Source organism: Cololabis saira, chromosome 10 (assembly GCF_033807715.1).
Source record: "Cololabis saira isolate AMF1-May2022 chromosome 10, fColSai1.1, whole genome shotgun sequence".
Classification (NCBI taxonomy): Eukaryota; Metazoa; Chordata; class Actinopteri; order Beloniformes; family Belonidae; genus Cololabis; species Cololabis saira.
Window position 1 is genome coordinate 33,492,130 of NC_084596.1, and position 25,574 is coordinate 33,517,703.

General features: G+C 41.9%; 2 protein-coding genes and 1 non-coding gene across 6 annotated transcripts; 1 reads left to right on the top strand and 2 right to left on the bottom strand.

Moving 5' to 3' along the window:
- LOC133452909 (DET1- and DDB1-associated protein 1-like) lies at positions 1 to 3,896 on the top strand. 2 transcript variants are annotated; one of them, XM_061732648.1, is made up of 5 exons: positions 1 to 293; positions 449 to 514; positions 1,791 to 1,842; positions 2,000 to 2,061; positions 2,192 to 3,896. In XM_061732648.1, exons 1-5 carry the CDS (start codon positions 285 to 287, stop codon positions 2,291 to 2,293), a joined length of 291 nt encoding a protein of 96 aa, XP_061588632.1. In that variant the 5' UTR covers positions 1 to 284; the 3' UTR covers positions 2,294 to 3,896. The 2 variants fall into 2 exon arrangements, with proteins under 2 accessions (XP_061588632.1, XP_061588631.1); XM_061732647.1 differs by having other exon boundaries at positions 6 to 293; positions 449 to 529.
- Positions 1,801 to 23,932, bottom strand: ano8a (anoctamin 8a). 3 transcript variants are annotated; one of them, XM_061732645.1, is made up of 18 exons: positions 23,617 to 23,932; positions 20,271 to 20,381; positions 18,525 to 18,657; positions 18,022 to 18,160; positions 17,809 to 17,905; positions 16,060 to 16,176; positions 15,806 to 15,933; positions 15,244 to 15,405; positions 13,660 to 13,812; positions 13,290 to 13,416; positions 13,026 to 13,081; positions 12,862 to 12,936; positions 8,768 to 9,265; positions 7,727 to 7,903; positions 7,457 to 7,648; positions 7,239 to 7,370; positions 7,006 to 7,116; positions 1,801 to 5,398 (listed from the first exon to the last, which is right to left on the bottom strand). In XM_061732645.1, the coding sequence occupies exons 1-18, from the start codon at positions 23,873 to 23,875 to the stop codon at positions 4,745 to 4,747; spliced, it is 3,321 nt and encodes a 1,106-aa protein (XP_061588629.1). In that variant the 5' UTR covers positions 23,876 to 23,932; the 3' UTR covers positions 1,801 to 4,744. The 3 variants fall into 3 exon arrangements, with proteins under 3 accessions (XP_061588629.1, XP_061588627.1, XP_061588630.1); XM_061732643.1 differs by having other exon boundaries at positions 7,727 to 7,915; XM_061732646.1 differs by lacking the exon at positions 7,006 to 7,116 and having other exon boundaries at positions 7,727 to 7,915.
- Positions 14,184 to 14,256, bottom strand: trnak-cuu (transfer RNA lysine (anticodon CUU)). Its single transcript has one exon. It is a non-coding gene; the product is annotated as a tRNA-Lys (tRNA).
- Positions 23,933 to 25,574: the final 1,642 nt, after the last annotated feature.

A 25,574-nucleotide genomic window follows, 5' to 3' on the forward strand; every position in this document is an offset into this window, starting at 1 on the left:
GCGCATATCAAACAGGAAACGCTCCCAAAAGGACAGACAACAGTTTAGTTGGAAGTCAAGTTAGCACTGCGGAGACTTCCAGTTATAGCATATGAGTAGCAGCTCTTCGGCCGAAAGAGGTGTTATTAATACGTAACCTAGCCTGGGACTTACACCGGCTCCGAGAAGCTGTTAAACCACTAGATACAGTGCAGCAGTGGTTAGTATCCACGGTGCTGGGTCAGGACAGCAGGGCCAGGAGCTAGCGGCTGTAGCCTCGGCGGGACCACACTGGCCGGGCAGACATGGACAAGGTGGGTCAAGCTGCTACAGAGCCTCTTCAGACACTTTACAGGATAGGAAGGCTCTAAAAGGCTGTTTGTAGGTTATAAACGAGACATCTGTGTTGTCCTCGGCGTGAATGTCAGGAGTTGGTTGGGATTGATGTGTTGTTTGTGTTTCCTCGCAGGGAGACTTCCTGAAGGGACTGCCCGTCTACAACAAAAACAACTTCAGCAGGTTCCATGCAGACTCTGTATGTAAAGCATCCGTAAGTGGTCATCTCCACACCGACGAGCCTGGTTCTGGATAGGACGGGTTCCGGTTACAGTGTTGACATGCATGTGATTTAGGATGATCTCATAACGTCTACATGTTAGAGAGCAAACCTGCAGGAGGGTGTTCTCTCTGGCAGACAGGGCATAGTACTCAGCCAGAATCCCTGTATACTAAACAGTTACAGAGGAGAGCTGTCTCTGTTTTAAAAGACAACTCCCACCCTCTTAAATGTGAGTTTCAGGTTCATGGTACCTGCTTGTAAAACTAAACGTTACAAAAACAGCTTTGTACCAGCAGCCATCAGTGCTATTAATAAGTGAGAGAAACTGCAACATAACTTTGTATTTATGTTTTGTATTGTTTCCTTTATCTTGTTTTTATGAAAAGGCACATTTTTTATCCTTTTGCTTGGTTTTAATATTTTAGTGTTTTTATCTACTGATGTTTTTTTCTTATCTTGGGGCCGTCCTTGTTCTTTGTTCTTTTAGCCAAAGCACTGTTGTCACTTTATATTATCCTGTGTTGTTGAGTGTATGGTTTTAGATTGTATGAGGAGGCACTCACTGTGAACCAAACTTACCCAAGGGTACTATAAATAAATCTATCTATCTATCTATCTATCTATCTATCTATCTATCTATCTATCTATCTATCTATCTATCTATCTATCTATCTATCTATCTATCTATCTATCTATCTATCTATCTATCTATCTATCTAGTAAATGCTGATTTATGGTTCCGCGTTAAATCGACGTTGGTGTAACGCGGAACCATAAATCAGCCTTAACTCTCAAAGGTTTGGAAACAAGGCGACTGGACTTCTTTTTCTTTTCTTGAAGACATTTCAAAACAAAGGATGGGACGTGAAACGTCTTAAAAGAAAAAAAAAATATTTCCATGGCCCATGTTTAAAGTCCTTGAGACTTGGTACAGGCAGGTACTGTCTCACGTAACAATAGATTCATATGTATACTTGTCTAACTAGGTTGACATAATTTAGATGACCTATTTGTATTGTGCCATCTCCCAATTATGTTATTATTTGGTTAAGGTGATCAGAAAATGCTGTTGAGATGGCAGGGTTTTTCAGAGTAAGAGTCGGTCTGGTTTATACCTGAATATTACTGTGAATGTCAGCATACAAAATGCAATGGAGAAAAAACAGCTCTTAATTATTGTTAGACATCCAATGTGTGTTGTCACATAGTAGAAACACAATTTTGAGAAAAGATTTATTTGTCATTGTTTTAGAATCGCCGACCGTCTGTGTATCTTCCCACACGAGACTATCCATCAGAACAGAGTGAGTACAAGTTCCTACGTGAACCCACTTTCAGTTTACTGTGATCTTACTCATCAGGAGAAAAGCTTTCTTCAGCAGCTTTCTCACATTTGTGCACCTTTATTTGTATGTCTCTCACGGTACAATCAGCGACTTTCTTTTTTTTCCCCCCTTTTAGTTATTGTCACAGAAAAGACAAACATCCTGCTGCGGTATCTACATCAACAGTGGGATAAAAAGGTAATGGCTTGAAAAGACTAGTGACATAATCCAGTGAAAAGCAGGTGCTAATTGTGCAGTGTTTTACAGTAGATGTGGTCGATGCATTGTGACTTTCTGTCTTTTAAAAGTATTTCTCTGATTTTACCAGAATGCAGGAAAAAAGCGAGAACAGGAACCAGAAGGGGAAAACACGGCGCCTCCACGAAAGATTGCCAGAACAGACAGTCGGGAGCGGAATGAGGATTCATAACTTCGTTGACTGTTGACGCTTTCCAACTAGAGACTGATATCCTCGAACAAAACACAGACAGGGATGCAAACCTGCGCTGTGACGATGGAGCACAGGATTCAGGATATTTCAGACCACAGCTGTCACAATAGTAAACAGTAAACATCAGATTTCTTCTCAAACCAAAACAGCTTTCATGAAACATAATTTTTTTTTTTTCCTATAAACCGCCACCATCTAGAGTTGAAGTGTTGAAAATGCTCTAAATCTACCTCCTCAGTTTATGATTCATTTGGTTATATTCACGTATGCTCACAACTTTTTTTTTTTTTTTAATTCCTGAAATGCGGGTGTGAAGTAATTACTCATCTACTGCCAGTTAAGAGTTTACACTGCATTGTTATTACACAGTGTTTGAAATAATGCATGTTTTGTAGCATGCCATCTTAAGTTTTTCTCTTAATCTTATGAGGTTTTTTCAGTTTTGGATCACATATAGTAAGAGTTGTTCTTTTTAAAATGTTATTTTGGTTTCATTTTATGTGAGTGCTGGCATTATACTGGTGAACTAGGAAAAACATAGTTCTGTTCGGGGTAGAAACCGAGTTATGATGCAGGACTTCATCAAGGGCTGTGCCACATAAAAGATAAGGTTGCTTAAGGAAATGCTTTGTTTTATTCATGATGAATAATGGTTTATTGCCTTAAATGGAATCAAGTCTGTTGTACCTTTTTATTTAAAGACAGAAATCAACCATTCTTGAGTCAAAGGTACATAATCATACTAAGTAATGCAAAAGTACAAAAGTACTTGGAAGTAATGCAAAAGTACATTGATGGCTGAATGGTTTAATGCTCATTATTTTGAAACTCCATAAGCCGTTCTTGTATTTTTTTTATACTAACAAAGTACACATTATTTCAAGGAATATTTGAAGTCTAGATGCGTGTGAAGTCATATGTTAGCAAGGCTAATATGTAGGCTGCTTGAGAAGTTTTGCCAGTCACATTTTCTTACATAGGAGGTTAATTTGAGTAATTTCAGAAGGATAAATATTTTTGACTAACATACTTAAAATAGATGGCCATGTATACCATGCGTTTACTGCATGTTGAGTGTCGAGCTCACTTTTAGAATGCACAGTATTTGTCCTGGAAGTTTGCAGGGCTTTCACTTCTCACGACGGCCACATTTTTTCAAGTTGTTCAGACAAATTTTCCGCTGTCCCGGAAGAATCGGCCCACGTTTGGTCAGAACTGCGGTATATGTGCAGAGGATGCGGAAAAAAATGAACAGTTAAAAGACCAGACAGTTCATGCTCAGTTGTTAACGGCTGCTTTTCAAGGTTGTGTTTACTTGAGCTGTTTATGCAGGAGTGTAAACTCAGTGTAAGTTTCTCAAGTAAAACTGAGCTATTTTTATTTTTCCCAGCTCTTCAAAGAAAAGTTTGATTTCTACCTTTGACACATGACTCTGTTTGGAATGTGTTTGTTTGCTTTGAATTTATTGTATAAATCTTTTGCCATTTAAAGATCTTTACTTGTGTGTGTATATTACAGTAAGTGTTACAGTAAAGCCTTTGACTTGGCAAACGGTCACATCTCTGGGTAAAATTCAACATAATTCTCTGTTTCCCCCTTGTTTTTCTACATGCAAGCAGGTGTGGATTAGACCAGTTGAAAGTTGTCTCCAGAGAATTGGACCCTTGACAGCAGTGAGTCTCTGGTGGGTGTGGTCATTTCCTTTAAAAGGGTTCCTTTGTGTGCGTCTTGTATCCAGAAGACAAATGAACTCATCAGCATGGTCTCCAACAGTAACGTTTACTCATCCTCTACTCTGTGCTTGATGGCCATAGGCTCAGGCGAGGCTTTATTTGCTTCATAGAGTTTCATTCACTAATTGATGTAGTAAAATAATTTATAGAAAATTAACGTTAGGAAAAATAGAATATTTTTTATGGTCACAGTGAATAAATCTGACCTATTGCAGAAGAATACAATGGCTTGTAAAGTGCTTGACAACTGAAAAGATAACGGACATGTCATGCATGCACATGACAACATGCATTCATTATTGGCACCAAAACGAGAAACAAACCTGGAATGGGAAGCTGCTGTTTATGGCCCTCGACGAAAGGGATTATTGATTATTGGAGAACGGGTCCCGACTTTGGAACAATGATCCGTCGCATCAACATTTGTCCCGGTGCTGTTGCAAACAAGGCAGTCATGCAGAATTGTAACCTTAAAGAAAGGCTACCATTGTCCCACTGGAAGATGTACACTCACCGCACTTGTGTGCAGGTTGGATTATCAAGTCTTAATAGATGGTGTAATGCTTTCGGAGAAGGAAGTTGCATCGAGAGTGAGAGTTTAACACTTGTTGACATCAGTGCCGCTAGACGTGCCTATATACTTTGAACATTTGTACATTGTCTTTATTTAGATAACTACGTCAGTGTAATTTAGCATTTATGAAGTCTTTGTGTTTTCTGATTCAGTTAGTTGCCTCGTTTCTCTGTCTGACTCAGAAGAGGGTAATTCCTCTGCGGTGGTGTTTGGATCAGCCCTGCCGGGCTGGGCGCCAGCAGCCTGGGACAGTTGCTGTGTGCCATTTGCACACACCACAGTTCCCTCCGACTTGCTGAAACTGAAGAGCTTCCCTGGACTGAATGTCCTGTTGGGAGATTGTGACCTCTCGTGGCCACCAGGGGGAGCTGTAGACGCCCCCGTGGACCCTGGTGTGGCTCCAACTGCAACCGCTGGCTCTTTCTTGACCTCAGGGGACTTCAAGAACTTCAGAAATCCAGGGAGCTTGGCCTCTCCTCCGGTCGGGGACTGGGCCGGTGAGCGCGAGGAACTGGAGGAGAACTTCCCCTGCAGGGGGATGATCTGCTTGAGCTTCATCACGTTGTTGTTCCCCAGAAGAGAGCTGGGTCTCTTGGGCTTGTCCCCCGCCTTGCTCCCCTGTGCTTTGTCGTGGTGGTGCTGGTGCTGGTCCGCTTTGTGACCGTCGCTGTCCTGACGGGCCTCAGCCTGCAGCTCGGCCTGGCGGTGGAGCTCCTCTTCCTCCCGCCGGCGCCTGAGCTGCTGCTGGAAGTGCTGCTGGGCCTGCAGCTCGTGCTTCTACAAGGAGACGAGATGAAATCAGTCGTGCAGAAGGATGAGGTGAAGCAGAGAAATCAGATTAAAGCAGAGATCTAATTAAAGGAAAATATTTTAAAACCCCTAGTGTTTACACTAAATATCTGTCAATATTTGTCAATCATTTATTTACATGTATACGCACTATAAAATACTAGAAAGACTAGTATTTTCTAAAAAGTGTAGTCAGTCTTTGTGTCAGTGGCTGTTTAGGAGCCGCATTAACCCGTTTATGGCGACGTTTATGAAAAATTCAACTCGTTCTGATTCATTTCCTCTCTGTACATCTTTAGTCCTGCAGAGGACAGTTAGATTTATGCTTGTTTTATTTTTAACTTCCATTTTTTGATGCAGCAATGAACTAAGAATAGTTTTCAGAGGTGTTTCTAAGACAAAGCAAAGTCAAAACAGAATCCTATCTGGCCTCTTACTGACATGCTGTTAAGTATTATGGTATATACTCTGGATGTCACAGCCACTAAGGGGTCACAACAAATCACTGTTCTCACAGGATACGTTCACGCTGCAGGGCTTAAAGCTCAATCCTGAGTTTTTTTTTTGGCCAAGATCTGATATTTTTGTGGTTGTTTATTTTTAGACTTTTTTTGTGAACCAGAGATTGTAAAAAAAAAAAAAAAAAAGCTTTTGTTTTGAAATCTGGGCTGCGTTTGCCTGCAGTGTGAACGTAGCCAAGACGTTCCCACGTCTGGATGGAGGGGGTTGTGTCTGGAAAACCTAAAATAACAAAACAAACTATGCCAAATCGAAATGTTGCCGTCTAAATCTGAAACAAGAGAAACTGGATAATGAAATGTGTAGATTCTTGGCAATTTTACTATTATTCTGATAATATTAAACTGCTAAACTATGTAGTCTTTCCCAGAGTATTCCTGAAAGATTCATCTTCTCTGGGATGCGTGTTCTTGTATCCAGCCCTGTTATCACCCTTTTAGCAACATTATTAACTTAGGTATTATTCCCTTTTAAAGGATTTAACTGCAAGTTTTCCATTTGATTCATGATTTCTCCAATTTTAAAATAGACCGCTTATGTCGAACCTAAAATCAGCCTGCCAAATAAATACATGAAATGAAAAACAAATTAATAAAAAGGAATGAAATGGCTTTGTTTCCGTAACATTTTTAGTTAAACGTAAAGTTTTCTGCATCACATGATTCTGCAGATGTGATGCAGAAATATATCGACCAATAACTACACAGATACCTGGGACCATTTTACATAAATACATAAATGCACACCAACAGACCAGGAGATGCATACTGTGCTGCATGCATACTATGCATGCAGCACAGACCATAAGTTTGGACACACCTCATTCAAACAAATTGTGTGTCCAAACATTTTGGTCTGTACTGTATGTATGTGTATACATACATACATACATACATACATACATACATACATACACACACACAAATATATATATATATATATATATATATATATATATATATATATATATATATGTGTGTGTGTTTTTATATATATGTGATTGAAACTACACAGACATCAGCCAACAGCAAACCTAACGTTGGCAGAAGGTCTTTCAAGCTATGACCCAGCTATACCTTGAAAGCTTCCCTTCGTCGGTACTCTAGCTTGGCCATCTCGTCTGCTACCCAGCCAGGGATATCAGGGATGGCAACATGGAGGATGTACTTTAGGAGGATTGCAAAGTGCTGAAAACCACCGACCACAGAGGGACAAACTCAACACACTTCCATCAAAGCACAATTGCATTCTTTTTTCATATTCTAAAAGAGGACAAATCTGTACTTGCAGCGCACCACGTAACGCTTACCTCCAGTAGGACGATTGAGATGATGGTCATTTCGGGGCTCAGCCAGGGGAACAGCCGCTGCAGCTGCCCACACTGACCAATCAAGTAACAGTTAACTATGATGGCTATCAAGCCCATGGCCTCCATCGCAGTCTGGTGGTGAGGAAAAAAGAGAGAGATTTAGAAAAGATGCCTTCAGTCGCCTGAAAGACTTTCTCCAAAGCAAAGAGCGTTTTAACCTGCCACTGCCCAATGTTCTCCACCCTCTGCCCGAACGGCCTCTGCAAGCCGGTGCAGAGCTTCAGGGCGTCGCTGCGGATCTCAATGATGTTGTTGATGAGAGCACACATGGCCGCCAGGGGAAAGGCGGACGAGAACAGGACCACGTATCCGAACTGGATGAACATCTCCTGGTAGTCCAGCAGCGTGCCCTGCTGACAGCAAACACCATGCTGGTATTCTCAGGCATATTCTCATGAACGTGGAGCAGGGTGATTCTGGAGCGTTACCTCATACGTCTGCATGCAGCTCTCAATCTCAGCCTGCGTGAGGGTGAAGGTTTTGAGTTCTTCCGGGGGGTCGATCCATGATCTCTTATCATGTTTCCCTTCGCCCGGGATCTTCCTTTTCTGACAGACGGAGTCGGATTCCTTCGGTGGGGGCACACTGGCGTTCTCCTTGGTGTCCTGTGGTAACAACTGAGATATTTTTTTCATTCTGCTGCCGGTTCTGTACGTGGAGAAATGAGCTGAATGGACTTAGACATAACAGTTGCTCGTCTCACAGCATGAAGCAAGAATGAGATATTTTCGTGACATGGTGGGCCACTACTGTTTAGGAGTCGCATTAACCCGTTTATGGCGACGTTGATGAAAAATTAACTCGTTCTGATTCATTTTCTCTCTACATCTTACTTTAGGCCTGCAGAGGAAAGTTAGATTTATGCTTGTTTTATTTTGAACTTCCATTTTTTGATGCAGCAATGCACTAAAAATAGTTTTCAGAGGTGTTTTTAGGACAAAGCAAAGTCAAAACAGAATGCTCTCTGGCCTCTTACTGACATGCTCTTAAGTATTATGGTATATACTCTGGATGTCACAGCCACTAAGGGGTCACAACAAGTCACTGTTCTCACAGGATACGTTCACGCTGCAGGGCTTAAAACTCAATCCTGAGTTTTTTTTTGCCAAGATCTGATATTTTTGTGGTTGTTTATTTTTAGACTTTTTTGTGAACCAGAGACTGTAAAAAAAAAGAAAAAAGAAAAAAAGAAGCTTCTGTTTTGAAATCTGGGCTGCGTTTGCCTGCAGTGTGAACATAGCCGTGCCGTTCCCACGCCTGGATGGATGGGGTTGTGTCAGGAAAACCTAAAAAAACAAAACAAACAAACTATGTCAAACCAAAATGTGATATTGCAGTGACTCATCTCACAGCATGAAGCAAGAATGAGACATTTTCGTGACATTTTGAACAGACTTGGTGGGAAGGGTGTGAAGCTGAAAGGATGGATTCAAAAACAGAGAAGCAACTGAGAAAAGCAGAGTGCATACTTGAGCAAGCGATTCACAGTCACTGTCCTCGTCACAACTGTCAAAAATACTGGATGGATCCATCCCTTCCTGCACCAGCGTTGGACTGTCCTCCAGGAAACTGTCGTCTGCTGGCTGCGTGTCCGCGCTGACGTCCTGGTAGTCCACCTTCTCTGTGAAGCTGACTTTCCGCTGCTTCATGGCGCTGTCGTTCAGGTCCCACTCCTCCTCCGTCAGCCTGAAACCAGCTTTCAGGTCGCCTCTCCTCCTCGGCTCGGGGTTACAGCCGGGGACGTGGCCGACCGGGATTCCTCTGCCCCCCAGGAACAGGTAGGACGTCATGGAGGCCTGGGCCTTCCCCAGAGCCAGGCGGCCGTACTTGAGCATGATGGCGTGGAGCAGCTCCCACAGCACCTTCGGGGTGAAGACACCCAGCTTGTTCTGCTCATACAGATACGGCTGCAGGACTTCCTTGATGTTCTGCAGGAACTGGCGAAAAATCAGCAAAGTAGCTAACATCTGTGAGGGGAAGACAAAGTTTCTGTTACTGCGCTGGATGGATGAAAGTGCACGAGTGGTGTGTTGTAGGGCTGGGCGATATATCGAGATTTTAATATATATCGATATATTTTCAAACGCAATATAGTACGAGACAATATCGTTTATATCGATATAGCTTTTTTTTATGATTTTGATATAGCTTATTTTGTGACAAATTGACTTGAATGTTTTATTTGAGATTTGCACAAATATTTTGTTATTTGCACAACTGTCAACCTCAGTGGAAAAATTGCACAGTGTATTTTAATTTAATTGTTATGCAGAAAAGGGATATTTGTTTTATTTTATTCAAGAAGCATTTTTATTCTATATGTAATACTCTGATAAATATCAGTGGTATTTAATTTATATGAATGGTTATTTCATACAGATAAGATGTTTAAGTGTATAATAATTTATGTTTAAAAATTATTGACTTAAAACAAAACGAAAAAACATCATTTCATGGGGTGTGAATGTTTAAAAATATGTTAAAAGTAATTCTGTTACATGCGTGAGTTCATGACATTTTGGGTTTTTTACACTTCCGGAGAGGAACGGGAGAAAGAAAAAAGGAGAGCAGCAACGTGTAAATGGCGGAGACTCTGGGACTGCGTGCGCCGTCAGTGTTATCCGTGAATAAGACTGCGAACTGTAGCTGAGCTGCCAGCTCAGAGTTTGTGGGTCGGATTCACATCGGTCGCTTGAGTTTGGTGACAACGTTCTGTTGGCTGGTCGGAGCCGGGTGAACACCTGCCGTCCTCGCTGGGGAAGAACGCTGCTGCTGCGGGAGACGGGAGTTCGCTGCTGCTGCGGGAACGGAGTTCGCTGTTGCTGCAGGAACGGAGTTCGCTGCTGCTGCGGGAAACGGAGTTCGCTGCTGCTGCAGGAACGGAGTTCGCTGCTGCTGCGGGAAACGGAGTGCTGCGTGGCTGTGGTCGGAGACGGAGGCTGCCGCGACGAGGGTGACGGAGGACGCGTCCTGGCTGCCGGGGAAGCTGGAGTGCTGCTGTGGTCGGAGACGGAGGCTGCCAGACGAGCGAGGGATCTATCAGATGCGGTTTGGTCTTGCTGTTTCATCTACACATGGAGGTACCATTTTCATGAGCTCCAACTAAAGCGCGCCAACGAGAGTTTAAAAAAGATTGCACTCAAATCAAACTTAGACGTTTGAACTAAAGTAAGAAAACCATACCCCGGGGTACTTTTTGGGTTTTACTTCTCTATTGTATTTCTATTGAGAAAAGTTTGGTTGGATGTGTGTTTCTTGTTAATACATTTTCGAAAACTGAGATCTTGTGTTGGTTTTAATTGTTTTGTGTTTATTATCAGAGTACTGCATAAGAGTTTAAAGGCCTAGTGTAATTTCTCATAGCCTCTAAAGGGTAATTTAGAAGCAAGAATCATACAGTATCCTAGACTGATATTTAGAATTTGAGATGTGACTTTTACCATAAAGTGTCTGACAAGAGTTAAAGCTTAATTTTCCAGCATAAAGTGGGTTTTAATACACGAGCCGGTGGTAAAAGGGTTACATATACATGCAGGCAATTTATTTTTATTTCATTTGTTTTATACATTTTGATATTGTGCAGACCTCTGTTAATAAAGGTACCTGTGTGACATTTGGCACGAGGCTTCGTATTAAAACTGACTGTTTTTTTAAGGGTTTGCCTCAGAAAAAAATGAAGCTAACAGAGATGCTATGCTATAATGCTTTGGGGGAAACCCCAATTATGGCACAGAAAAAATATCTATATATATATCGAGTATCGCCATTCAGCTAGAAAATATCGAGATATGACTTTTGGTCCATATCGCCCAGCGCTAGTGTGTTGATATCCTTACTATCTAAAGGTACAAAATAAGCTGCCTGAAATGGTTCTGATCATTAACTGTAACAGTCAGCTTTAACGCAGCCACATACAAAGTATCCAGCTGTTACCTGGTACTGTATATTATCTAAAATACTAAATAATAAACCAGGAAAACACCATTCGTTCAACCTATCCTCGCAACACTGACAGTAGTTATGATTCAAAGCCCTGGAGAATAGACCTCAATGTTTTCACAATCCCCACATTTTGAGGATGTTTTGAGTTGTAGTGAGGTCAACCATCTGTTTACAGATTTTAGAGGAAGCTTGCAATGTGAAAATAAACACTTATTTACCTTTTTTTTGCACACAGCATTGACCCCTGGCTCAAAGGTCAGCTTGTTGTCAATTAAACAACCAAGATATCTAATACTGATTGATGACCCTGACTATCTGATGATCAATAACAACCAGGGAGAATTCTTCCTGAAATGATTTCCTTACTTTTGGCAACAACGACCCTTTTTTCATGTTTTTTTTTGAATGCTTTCATCATTATTGAGGTACAGTATGTGCCACAGTCCTGTAATCATTCAGTGATGCATGTCGGTGCAAGTTTACAAATTCTGCAGAAAAGCTTCAAAACTCTTTTTAATCAACTTATGGAACTAACAGGACTGTTGTTTATTTCAGCGTTTACTTCATCATTGATGGTTCATTCCCAGATGTCTGCGTTATCCCTGTCGTGTGAACTTATGCCATCACAGATTATAAGGTTTTAACTGTTTCATACAGGCCAGGTTATCCATCTCCTGTTTCGTTCATCATTTCTAGGATGACTTTCAGAGTTAGATAACCACATTACAGTAAGCACTGCGCTGCAGTGCAGCGTCCTATCTTATCCTCTCTGTGTTGTTTAGCTTTAGTTTGCATCTGCGAGGGCAGCGATTGAGGGCGTTTCAAGACCGGTGTTTTCAGAACTGAACCCAAATCAGCCAACCCATCACATCGGCAGGTTCACTGCATCATGTTAGTGGCGAAATACAACAAATATTCTCATTCAATTCAGTAACAGTTGTTTAGCCAAAGGATGTGTTTTTATGGTATTAAATAAAAGCTAAATAAAGGTTTTAATATAAGGCTACTTAGGTAAACATTTAAATTCTTAAAATGATCTCTCATGTATAACATACAGACTGTAAAGTGATAATTAAAACGAACAAAGCATTCTTGCCAACAGAATTGCACTTTTCACTCAAAAACACTTTTGTAATTCTTGATATTTAACTCCACATCATTTTTTATGTAAGGAGGCAGACAAAAACAAAGCAACCTTGTGGACCTATTGTGTCTCACGTAAAATGCCTGGGCGAATCCAACGGACCTGTGATGCAGTATCTGATCGCCATTCAGACGATCATAACACAGAAACAAGAATGCATATTCAAGCATTGACTTCTGCACAAGCAGCACTTCTTTATGGTGATCCTTTACCCATTTATGTTACCTTCCCCGTTACCTGTTAATTCAATTAGCTGAGAAATCCTGTCAGGTATTTCTTAATTAGGTTTTGATCTCGTGCTGATCTGTTCTTTTTACTTTAGAAGTGTGTTGATGAGTATAAAACTAAAGTTTTAAAATCGCGTATGTTGGCTTTGATCTGTTCTCCATTAAAATCAGGACCACAATGATTAGTTTTGTTGATATTTTACAAAATACTGAATAGTTTTTCCCGATGGCGTGTTGTTGAAGTTATTACCTCCTTCAGTCGCTCCATATCCTTGAGGTAGAATCCAATGTAGAAAAGGCTAAGATATGAATTGATGAATTCAAACTGTAAAACCAACAGAAAACATGGAAAGATCTCAGAAAGCAAATAATGATGGAATCTCTGTATTTAACTGAGGGGGAAGTATGACTTACAAAAACCATCTTTATGATGAGATTGTTTTCATAGGCACTCTTGAGTCTGTAATTCTCTGCATGGAAAAATAAAGACAAGAAAAGCATGAACCTTGGTGCTTGGGCTCTTTCCTGTGTCTGTTTTAGCTGCATCCTAAAGCACGAACCACAGAACCGGACCGTAAAATCACAGGCAAAGACCATCTCTTTTACTTCCTTACCCCCAATACTGTAGATCACAAAGATCAAAATAATAACAATAATGATCCCGTTGAGGTCTCCTACCCATGTCGTTGAGCCAGTAGGCGATCTTCTTATACACTTCGTCACACACGGTTACAGTAATGGCCAGAAGTATTTTAGGGATGAATCTCGTGACACCAGGTAGCTCTTGAATCTCCATCACCACTTCCTGCAAGGTGAATAAGAATGTGTTTAAATAAGTTCCTATCAATCATCTCTCTATTTCTACAACTATTTTCTAAGGGCTGTTAATTTTATCTGAACTTACAATTGCTATATTCCACTGTTAAAGGTTAGACAATTAATTTTAATGTATTATTGACTTCTTGCATCAACATTATAATTGGTTTTTCAACTATTTCATTCCCATTTCTTCAACCTGAGTTTGTACACTGCACTAACAAGCAGCAACCTGCAGTTCTAGGCAGAGGAGCATCGCGACGAAGACGAAACAGAGGCAGAGGAGGCAGACGGGCAGACTGACGAGCCATCTGAACAGAGTCCTCTTCCAGGGAGGGTAGTAGAACTCCTCACAGCCCGTTATGGGACTGCAGCGCTTCACCCCCTGCACACGCAGCACAAGAAGAAGGAGCATGAAAGATGTGCAGGGTATTATGTCATTGCAAAGAATGAACTGAAGGCATCTGTGAAATTGTTCTTGATCAAAAAAACAAGTTTCCTTTGTTTATTTCTTAATGGATGTATTCTCTGCCTGTGACAAAAGTATTTTAAATTCTTTGAAAAAAAAAAAAAAAAAAAAAAATTATAAACATCTCTGAAATAAATCCAAAATGTGTGGGTGGAAAAATACAAGTATAAGGGAAAAAACTAAGAAAACAAAAGTGCAAAGAGGGTTTAACATCATCCACAGAATTAGGTCCTCGTGATAAATTGACAGAAAACAGAAGTCATCTTCCCTAAATGAAAAAATGTTAGCGCCCAACGTGGGGCTCGAACCCACGACCCTGAGATTAAGAGTCTCATGCTCTACCGACTGAGCTAGCCGGGCTGGTGCTCTCACCCCCTCCAGATGTGTTTTTAACTCCGCCCAGCCCCTCCCCCTCCTGTTCACTAGGAGCTGCCTTGCCCCTCCCACTGAGAGTACACACCAGGCCCCCGGTCTCCATCCATGCCAGTCTCGCACTCAGCAGGCACGCCGATTTTTCCCCCCAGTGGCCAGCCGCGGTACTGCAACAAAAAAATCCCATGGGGCCCAAAAAGCTTTTTTCCCATAGACCGCAATAGTAAATAGTAATAGTAAAAGAGAAGCCTCTAAAACTGTTCACAGGACACCTCCAGCTGTAATCACCGTTAATTACTAATCTTTGTATTCTATATTTTCAAGTCATGGACTTTATATCCGTCAAAAATGATTTCTAACGGCCAGAAAAGTCAAAGAAAAGTCTTTTTCTGGGCGTGACGTCACGGTTGTGTCCGTGCACTCCATGGATGTATTATATTTATACATATTATATAATTATATTATATTAATACATGAATAATATATGTAATAATATACATGTAATAATATACATTAATTAATATATTATATTAATACATATTATATTAATACTCGTTCTCATTGCCCCGGGGCATGATGGGAGGCTCCAGAGCATCATGGGAGGTAACTCAACTGCGCATGCTCTATGGGCCCGATAACACGGAAGTAAACCCGGAAGTCAGGAACTTTTTTCGGCGTATGCGACAGGCGAGAAACTTCCATTGAAATGAACGGAGGCCATTTTCCTGTCCGGTATCCAGGTTAATATAATACATCCATGGAGTACACATACTCCTGCAACTCCTGCACACTTATGAGGGTATTTCCTGGTAGCGTAAACTGGTCTAGACACTTTAGAGTTGTACAAACAGTCACTGCCAACGATGCTTCATGCAGAATGACACAGCAGGAGTGATTTTTTTTTAAGCCTTCCAGCTTGTTTGTTGGGAGTAAACACAAGAATGCTGATAAGCTGGCCGAAGCCACGGCCCTCACCCTGAACTGAGGCCGGGGCTCCTCCAAGGACTCGGCAGGAATATCCAGGGTTCCCCACCTGTAGGCCAGCTCTGCCTCTCGCCGCTTCCAGCGCTCCAGAAACAATGTTGCCCACACAACGTTGAAGAGGGCAAAAACCACGCAGCAGATGTCCTGACTCGTCTGTGGAGGAGTATCAGACCAAAAGAGGTTATCATACTGCGTAACTAAATAAAATATACATCCTTGACTGTGGAGAGGAAGCATGACAACGAAGTATGATACATGTATGATCCAAAGATTGCATTTTTGCCACAGACAGTAGGGCTACATTGAAATTAAATTTGCTCCAATCCACAAATTTTGCTTAGAAAAAAATACATTAAATAAAAGGTCAAAAATACTTATAAATACTTATAAATATTAAAGAGAAGAAAAAACAGTTAAAAAAGTATATGAGTGTAAATACCTGCACATGTGTGCAGAAAGAGTGAAACAGTTGTTATCAATGGGGAACAACACAACGTGATTTTAAACATTATTCCGGGTGCTTTAAGGGAGAGGTGTGAGAGCGGGCAGGTACCTGGTCAGCCTCCGCCAGTATCCAGAGCAGGAAGCCGATGGCAGCGGGGTAGAGCATGGAGTTGGTGTAGAAACCCAGCCAGGCGAAGTACATCCCAATCTTCACTCCAAAGTAGTCGCAGATGTCATCTTGAAAGAACATCAGAGTTAAATACATTTTGAGACTTATATTATATTACAGAGTCTGTTGTTGTGCTCGGTAATTCCAGTTTATCTCAAGAAGCAAAATCTAGTGTAAGTTTTCTTATTTCGTACCAAGGGGCTGCCTTTCGCACACAGCCTGGACCCACGATGTCATCAGCTGGTTGAGAATCCTCTGCTCGTGAAGAGGGAACATCTGATGGATCACCCCGCGGGCGACCAGCTCTGGAACTAAAGCAAACACACCATCACATTTGCACATCGGTGACACTCATCTGGTCAGCTTTCAGAGGTCACAACTAAAACTCAAGCCTGATGAACAGACATACTTCACAAAGAGGCCATCTAGCATTTGTCTTTAAACTGAATAACTGCATTTCTGATCCAATGCAAAGTGATCCAATGCTTCTGAAAGACATTTAAATCAAACCTTGATCTGGTGTGTTAAGTTTCATTAGGGGCCAGAACATAGTGAAGGAAAGCAGTGCTGATTTGCAATGGGATAAATGTTTGCAGAATAATGGCCATTATTAATAGCCCAACTAAATTATTAATATAAATATCTATTTAAAAGTGGAAAAAAGGGCCGTTTGTACCCACCTGACATTGCTGTCGGCCAACTATTTAGAGAATGTCTGGGATGCTACTGTCAATAGCAACATTAGTATGCTCGACATTCAGCAGTCCACTGATGTTCTGGGTCTCTGGAAAGCGCCTAGAGACAACTTCTGTTGTAATAGACGCTATATAAATAAAATTGAATTGAACTGAATGTGGACTTGAGATGGCTGTGACCTTAAAGTGAATTCAATACAAACAATCCTTTTTAACCCTTTACTACCAGCCAGTTCTCAACATTACTGGCCTTTACAGTGCAGACTTATATTCTGTTCAAGCTCAAAACTGGGACAAGTCATGTCGTTTTGGTCTCTAATGAAAGTTTACATCTATTACCATCTAACAACTAGGGTTTTTATCAACCAAAGCAATTCTTGGTCGACTGAAACCCTCAAATTTAGACTAAAATTTGACTATTCAACTATTTCTTTTTTTTCTGCCTTCTCTGCGTTTCCTCCTCCATTTACTATAGGCTATACTAAATCATTTTTGATCTAATGTTTTGCACAGAAATTAATAACACACTACAGCCTGTCAAAATTAATAGGAGGAAGATTTATTTGTATAAAACCATTGTTTTGTCATGTTTTAATAATTGAACAGTGGTCGCGAGTATTTTTTTCTGGTTCAACATATTTTGGTGGGGCTCAAATAAACGCCAGAATTTCAATATGAATATATATTTAATAAAACAGCACCCTGCTAACCAGGCAGGCGCACAGAGATGGAGGGAGAGACAAGGACCACGGTGTAGGTTGGCTTACAGTGTTCAGGTGATCAGCTATGTTGATGCGGAGATGTGATATACAAACTGTTGCTTACAAAGTTTGCATACAACTTTTTTTCCATTGTGTATTTTTATGAAATTCTGCCACACTGCAGATGTCTCTGACATGATAGAGTTCAACAAATCACCGGACCTTGTTCTTCTACTTTACAATCTACCCGTTTCAGTCAGGGGGTTGGGCTAATCCATAATATTAAAAATAAGTGGGTGTCCAAAAAGATAGACCGTTACCGTGAAAGAGGTGGGCTCTGAAAATACCCCCTTTAAAACTTGGTACTTTCCTCCTGATTATATTAAAGAATCGACCAATCAGAGTTTTGGTCGAGCCAGGCCGCATCGACTAATGAATTGACCAGTGGACTAAACTAACTATAATAGACCCAGGGTTGGTTTAATTCAGGAATATTCCTTCAATAAGACCTTAGAAACAAAATAGAGGAGAGAAATGTTACGCTTACTGATTGGCTGGCCCTCCAGGAAGTGGATGTTGTGAAGCACTTCCCCCTGCTTGGCCCGCAGGTTGTCCAGCCAATACTTAATGATGCTCTGACGCTCCTAAACACAGTTACAGTTACACGGAGACAAATGTTTTCATGTGATCTGGAGGAAACTCTCCATCCCATAGAGCACATGTGATAAACGCTCAGGGTAACAAGCCTTGCAGTTCTCACCTGGGAGGTAAAGAAGCAGAGCTCGCTCTCGATGTTCTCATAGATGTTGTCCTCCTCACAGGAGAAGCGCCGCATCCCTCCACCAAACTGAGGTTTAACAGTCTTGTGCATGCCCATCTGCTCGGCTCCTCGCAGCAAACTGGTGTTGAATGGAGACATTCATGAGCAGTACCATGAGACCTTCTGGAAAATGACCACAACTTGGAAAGATGACCTTCAATACAACCTCTAAACTTGTTTTTCTTTTACATTTCTGTTTGAGCTAAAGTTAGATTAGTTTAGCCTTGACAGGCCTTTCCCTGGTTTTTGAATCTGAGTTAATCAAGACATAGTCCTGCACACCAGAATCACTGGCACTTGTTCATTAAAAATCAGCAATTAAACTATCCTCGTAACAGGTAAGAAAATAGGCAAAACGACTCGTCAATTGTTGACTGAGACTTGTCAAACAGTGGTGTCAAATATTTCTGAGCACAGACACAGAGTCAGAGCTTTAGTCTTACTTCTCAAAGGCCGTGGTGATGAAGAAGGCGTACGCCTGGGTGTGGCTATGCTGGCGGACCTGGATGCTGATTTGAGGGATTCCCAGACGAATCTGATTCAAGAGCCACAGCAGAGTGTGGTCATCTATTGTATCTGAGAGAAGTGAAAATACTTATTATTAAGAGATTATTTTCTCTTCGGTGGCATGAAGTCATGTTCATGGAGGACATGGCTGTCCGTCAAAGCATTTCCTTGAGTGTCTGATGTGGTAATCGACTACAAGTGCAGACGTACCGTCACCCTGTCACCTTGTTTGGAGCCACTGAGGGTATAACATATGTAGTTCAGAGTGCTGATCATATTAGCTGTGTTCTGTGACATCACAGACCAATCCAACCGCCACAAGGGGGTGAAGTTAAGTTCCTCCCTCCACCTCCTTAAACCAGCTGCTATCAACAACGGTGTGAAAATGTTGTTGAAAGGCTGCATTTATGCTGTTTTCTTGTGGTTTTTTGACACAGACATTTAAGGAATACTTCCGTAAAAGAGCCTGACCCCGAGCTCACCGACAAGGGGAGGGTTCATGTTTGCAAACATGAACTGCTGGAGCGGACAGAGGCTTGTGGGAGGTCATCACGGCCATGGTTTCTCTGCAAGCACGGAGGGGAAGGGACGGGCGGAAGGAGGTGGTTCTCTGTGTTCTGTTTTACTTTAAATATTAATGTGACGTTAATATTTATAACTGACCCTGCCCGAAGGATCTTCTGCAGATGCTCTGGATCAGAGCATCTGCAGAATGACAGCAAATTTCAAGAGACTTTGGACTTCATTTTTTAAATCTTCGGTGAGTAGATTTGCACATGAATCCCCTCTTTACTAAAAATGTACTCCGGACTCACGGGTGCCACGTAAAACTGGGATTTGATCAAAGAGTGTGAGTGTGAGTATGTTCGTAAATGCTGATCGATCACAAATCACATTTCTGTACGTGATGGTGTTTATCGTACGGAGTCGTCTGGAGGAGAGGTTTCCTCAGGTCACGTATAAGATCAGCTTTTTCTCAAGTTCATAACAATTACTTGGTTATTACTTGCAGCTAAAGCAGCACAGATGAACGTTTGCAAGTGTCAGACACCGGAGCTTAAGTCACTTTTACAACACAGTAAGATTTACTTTTGCTTGTTCTTTTGCTCGTTCACTGTCTCATTTCATTGTTTTCTTCCATAATTACTTTATTGAGTCATAGATGTGACCTAATGCTGTAAAACTAGATACAGTTTTCCCACCGAAACGGGAGCGGAAAATTACTTTAACTGTTTATGAACTGAAAGTAGAAACAGAAAATCATTGCAGCCAGACAACACTTTGTAATAGTCCTTCAAATTAAATAAAAACTGGTCTTTTAATGTGAAAAAGCCAAAATAACATTCATATGAATGCTAGGATGCAGGTTTTCCCAGCAGAATGAGATGAGCAGCGTTTGCTCTCGTTACCCATCAGTGGTCATGATCTTATGGCTGATCGCTGTGTCTCAAATCTGAAAGAGATTATAACGCAGAGGATGTGCTTTACATGCTGCATATGTGTAATTCAGTTCATTGAAATGCAGTGAGACCCATAAGAACATGCTGCAGAGGGGGCCGTGATGGAGAACATGTGGTCTCCAGAGACCTGATTAACAAGCTACTGGCTGGTCATTGAAGGAACCTCATGGTCACTGTTCTCGTTACCAGAAGGGCTTCACCACGGCTGGAACTGTACCGTACCCGGGAATGTCATCAGGATGTCACAGTTTTCCGTGGGAACCATCTTCAACCAGGACTTGCGAGACATGATGTAGTGTCGGGCAAGAAGAAGTCGCTTCCCAAACAGTTTATCTAAAAAGAATAAAGGAGAACACAGTGAGGAGATGCAATCAGTATGCAGAAAAAGAGTGTTTTTGCAAGAGACAGATGCTCATTTCATCTCATCATGAATACCGGGACTGCTTACTCATTCACACTGCCACTCACCACCGACACTCTTCTTGGTATTTTCTGTCGTTTCTTATTTTTTTCTGTGGCACTGTGACAAAGAGACAGCAATAATTCCTCTGCAAGCACGGCGACTGATTGCAATGCAGTGATCAGATGACTGAGCAAATGTTGCGAGACCTGGAAACAGAGCAGTGTGTGAATAGACACCACCAAAGTACTGCTTCGTATCCATCTCTAGAGCCACCGTCACATACGCCTCGGCCTACCCAGCTGTGAATTATTACCACACAGGGACTGAAGTCAACCTTTCTTCTGGCCCTTCTTTCACACATTAGCTCTGATTCGATAACACTCAGGCAGAATTGGTTCAGTGATAGACCAACCTCCTCACCGTTCACTGAACGGCACTGAGACGCTCCCTCTGTGTGTGAGAGATCGGTGTTTAACATTCCGCAGATGCATCATCGAATCCCCTGCTTTTAGCACATGTTATCCCTCTTACTGAGCGCCATCTGTGCTGCTGTCATCTCTGTCACAGACCTCGAGCTGTTCATCTATACCTGCCCATATCATATGTTGGACAACGAGTCAAACTACCTTTTCTTATGTTTGATACAATACGGTAGAGCAGCAGAGAGCCTTTTTATTCTGGGAAGTTTGGGGAATATGGTGGTCTTATACAGTATATATAACTCTTTAAACAAATATAATGATTGCATTTATCTTAATTTGCTTCTGCAAAACATTGACACTTACAGATTCTTCTATGCCTGACAAGCTACTCTTTCAAGGTCCTTCAAACTATTTTTTTTCTATATTTAATTGCTTCATTTCCCTTGAAAGTGACATAAACAAACAGAAAGATCCATGATTAAACATATAAATGTGTACTAATCCCTTGTCTAGGTGGTGGCAATCTACCCGTGTGAACTAGAATGTACTGGGCCTCTTTGCATACTTGCCTTATTGTTAACAGTAATTACCATTACTGGTAATTACTGTAATTGCTAACTTCTGCAATTGCAACAAGTTCTTTTTGACTTAATCACAAGAGACAGCTTCAGCACAAGATCCAAACATCTCCCAAGTGAACCAGAAGCTATTTGAAGTACTTTATAGAACATACCAGTTCATACTAATAAAAAGGCCGGTGCCACGCAGGCGTGAAGCGGGAACCATTTCCACTGTCTTCGTGCTCGTGTGAAGCTTCGTGGCGGGTTTGCTGTACGTTCACTGATCTGTACAATAGTACGGATGCCGCCGTGAGCTCTTGGTTTCCCAACAACTGCAGACAAGTTGAACAACGAAGCAAACGAGGGAAGCTGTGGGTGATGTGGCAATCAGCAAAATGATTATTCATGCGCCGCAGCTCGCTGCATGACACATCAAAAAATGATTAAGGATGTTTGTTGACAGATGTGAACAAGACTCTGAGTTCTTATCTTTTAACTCTCCATCGGGCTTTAGGTTGTACACTTTAAACCACTAATGCTCCTCGAAGCTGGTCCATGTGACAGGGATGCTGGGAAAATCCAGCAGAGAAGCCAGATCAGGGATGGCCCTGGTACATTGTGTCACGACTGGTGTGGTGAGGACCCAGATGCAGGAGAGCGAGAGGCAGGAGTTCAACGAAAAAGGATTTATTCCAAAAAAAGGCAAGGACCAAAAACCAAAGCGCTGCTTAGCAGGATCAATACACAGAAACAGGGATGAAAAAACTGGAGGAAAAACTTGGCATGACACATGGAGGAAAACACAGTACGGAACCACAAGGAGCAAGGGAATGACAAGACCAGATATACACAGGGGATAACGAGACACATGTGCAGACAATCAGGGCAGATGGGACACAGGCGGGTCAAAACAGAAACAAACTGGGGGAAATGTCAACCACTGACACATTGGTTCAATTTCACATGAACAAGGCTGTGTCATTTATGCAATGCTGCACCTTTGGGTAGTGCTGTGTTGCCATGGTTACGTCACTGCTGTGCTGTAAACAGATCCAACGTAACGGGTATAACGGTTATAATGGTTATAACGGTTATAACGGTTATAACGGTTTACTACCCGCTGCCTGTTGTTTTAACACCTGCCTATTGAAGTTCTGAGTAAACTATCGGATCTACAACTTGTGTGGAGTTATTGAAAACCATTAAAGGCTTTGCATAATTCAAAACAATGAACAATATCACGAAAGGGGACATATTACATTAAAATCCAACCTTTCACTTTGTTTTAGGTTGATTAAGTCTGAAATGTCTCTTTTATCCAGAAGTTCAGATTTACACGTTACTGTAACATCGCAGACTCAGATCAGCCTGATAATTTTCATTTCCACTGGCTGCTGTGAACAGATGTGTAAAACATCTTTGACAGCAGAGCTTTTGTACTGTATCACTAGGATATTTACCAAAGATGCCACTCAGATTATACTTCGGACATCTGTCTCCACTTGGGAAAAAAAGGCCTTAATTTATCTCTCATTTGGACTCAAACTGTCGGGAAAATAGCAAGAAGGACTGACAAACACCTATGTTTCTGATAGAAGATAAGTAACTGATTCAGGACAGTGCAAACATACGGAAACGTAAATCAACTTAAGGTGGTACTGCACCAACAACATTTTCAGTACATGAATATTGCTCCAACGACCACAACGCTCCTTATTTGCTTCCTCGCAACTCTATTTTTCTGTGAAGTCCTTGGGACGAACCGGCCACAGCCCAGGACCGTTAATATAATACATCCATGCCCAGGACGCGCTGATGTTCCTGTTGGACGCGCGGCTGCGCCCTCGGGACACGCACCTCCTGTCTCCTGCGTGCACCTGTGGGCAACACAAGCCGACTGCTCCAGGGCCTGTCTGAATCGGAATGTGCAGCTGCCGTGCAGCCAGAGAGGTGGCAGAGAAGCAAATAAGTCAAAAACCTCTAATAGAGAATCACCGATCCAGCATCCTTCAAGTCATTCAGCCAAGTCTGGGAATCGGTGGCCGCTCCAAATTCCCCGTCCACCGTGGCCTATAATAACCAATATCCCATTCTTTTAAAGACAAATGAACACAAATACCCAGCTTCCTTTCCTCTCCAGTGAAGATGCACATCCTCCCGTTTTTTTCTCCCGTGGAACTCACCGAGCACCCCGGACGGTGAGAACGCTGGCCGCTGCTGGTGGCTGCTGGTCCTGTCCTGCTGGCTGCAGGGCACCGTCCTGTCGGTCCTCTCCTCCTCCCTGTCTCTGCCGGCTGCCTTGCTGCTGCTGCTGCTGCTGCCTCTGCTGCTGCTGCCTCTGTTGATGATGCTGCTGATGCTGCTGCTGATGCTGCTCATGCTGCTGCCTCCACCGTCCGCAGCGGCGTCCGCAGCGGCTCCTGTGATGCCCGCAGCGTGCATGGTGCTGGAGGAAGACCGCAGTGGCTGCTGTTACTGTTAATGCATGGTCTTGGCGTGCAAAGGGAACTGTGCCTGGCAGTTGAGGAGGAGAGGGAGGAGACGGAGGAGGAGGAGGAGGTGCTGGTGGTGGATGAGGAGGAGGAAGAGGAGGAGGAGGAGGAGGAGGAGGAGGAGGAGGAGGAGGAGGAGGAGGAGGAGGAGGAGGAGGAGGAGGAGGAGGAGGAGGAACATGATCATGGCATCCACCAGTACGCGCACAAGTCGTGACTGTGTGACGACAGAGTTCAGGGGGACTCCGCGTGGGCTACAGGTCTGTAAACAAAATGATCCAGGGGTTAATAATAACTATGAATAATAATCTGCGTGAATATCTTATTTTAGAGAATAATGTCATGCACGTCATGAATTGGTTCCACTTTGGCATCCAGATACAGCAGGTCCGTCCAGGAAGGGGAGAAGAGGGGACGGAAAATAGATGGATGGATGCTTTCAAGTTCATGCTGCACACATCCTCTCTGACACTGCGTGTTGGCTGAAGTGTATAATCCTTTCCATCCTTTTAGGTGATACCTGTACTGGGAACGTGTTTCCTAGATCTGCTACGTGCAACTGCTGCGAGCTCCTTATTGTATACCTGCAGACGAATATTTACTCCTGTTTGTTGTATGAAACCGCATTAAAAAGCATGATTCCACAGATTAAAGTGGGCCAAAAAACGAGTTTAGTTTACAATATGTAAATGTTATTTGTACAATTGTATTTATATTTCTTTATTAGCCTGCTCACTATTTGTAGGATTGTCATGCGATGACTTCTGCACAAGCTCGACTACAGGGCGTATGAATAAACCCTGGTTTGGGGCCAATTTCTTGTTCTCATATTTTAGATTTGGAAAAACTGACAATGTTTGAATTCACCAAGTAGCCTTTTCTGTCTTTTTGTGTGTAATATTTCTGACTTTTGTTTTGCTTAGTTTTAATTTGAGTAACAGTTGAATAGTTTTACTTTTGTGAATTGAAGTGTAGCAGTGTAGCAGTGTCCATATACAGGACACTGCTACTTACTTTCTGCTAACAGTGAATAAAAAACTCCCTTTATCTGAGCCTCTGGACGGTACAGCAGATAAATAGACATCCACAGTGAGCGCCAAGTTAACGTTTCGTCATGATGTTGCATTCTGGGAAATTGAGTTTGTCTTAACGCCATTTTCTCCTGCCCAGTATGTTTTTTTTTTTTTATTTATTTTTTTTATTTTGGGACCCTGCTGCTTCAACTTCCTCCTAATCAATGAGGTGGGTTTTTTTTAAACAAAAAAGATTCCCAAATAAAACTCCATAGTTAGGCTACTCTGTGATTTGTAATTTGTAAAAAAAAAATGTTATAAAATGAAGCATAACAGCACATGTTCTTGTTCCCTTATTGTTGAAGCTGCAGTACACTTGTACGGACACAAGATGGGAGTAGTATACAGCAGACTAAACATCGCTGTTAAGAGCCTATCTATCTATCTATCTATCTATCTATCTATCTATCTATCTATCTATCTATCTATCTATCTATCTATCTATCTATCTATCTATCTATCTATCTATCTATCTATCTATCTATCTATCTATCTATCTATCTATCTATCTATCTATCTATCTATCTATCTATCTATCTATCTATCTATCTATCTATCTATCTATCTATCTATCCA

Coding starts and splice junctions, on each gene's coding strand:
- LOC133452909 (XM_061732647.1), top strand. Junction 1,843..1,999: donor AGACTATCCATCAGAACAGA/GTGAGTACAAGT, acceptor CCCCCCTTTTAG/TTATTGTCACAGAAAAGACA. Junction 2,062..2,191: donor ATCAACAGTGGGATAAAAAG/GTAATGGCTTGA, acceptor TGATTTTACCAG/AATGCAGGAAAAAAGCGAGA.
- ano8a (XM_061732643.1), bottom strand. CDS start 23,875: ATGCACGCTGCGGGCATCACAGGAGCCGCTGCGGACGCCGCTGCGGAC. Junction 13,813..15,243: donor AGCCCCGGCCTCAGTTCAGG/GTGAGGGCCGTG, acceptor CTGCGTGTGCAG/GGGGTGAAGCGCTGCAGTCC. Junction 9,266..12,861: donor ATATGGAGCGACTGAAGGAG/GTAATAACTTCA, acceptor TTCCCCTCACAG/ATGTTAGCTACTTTGCTGAT.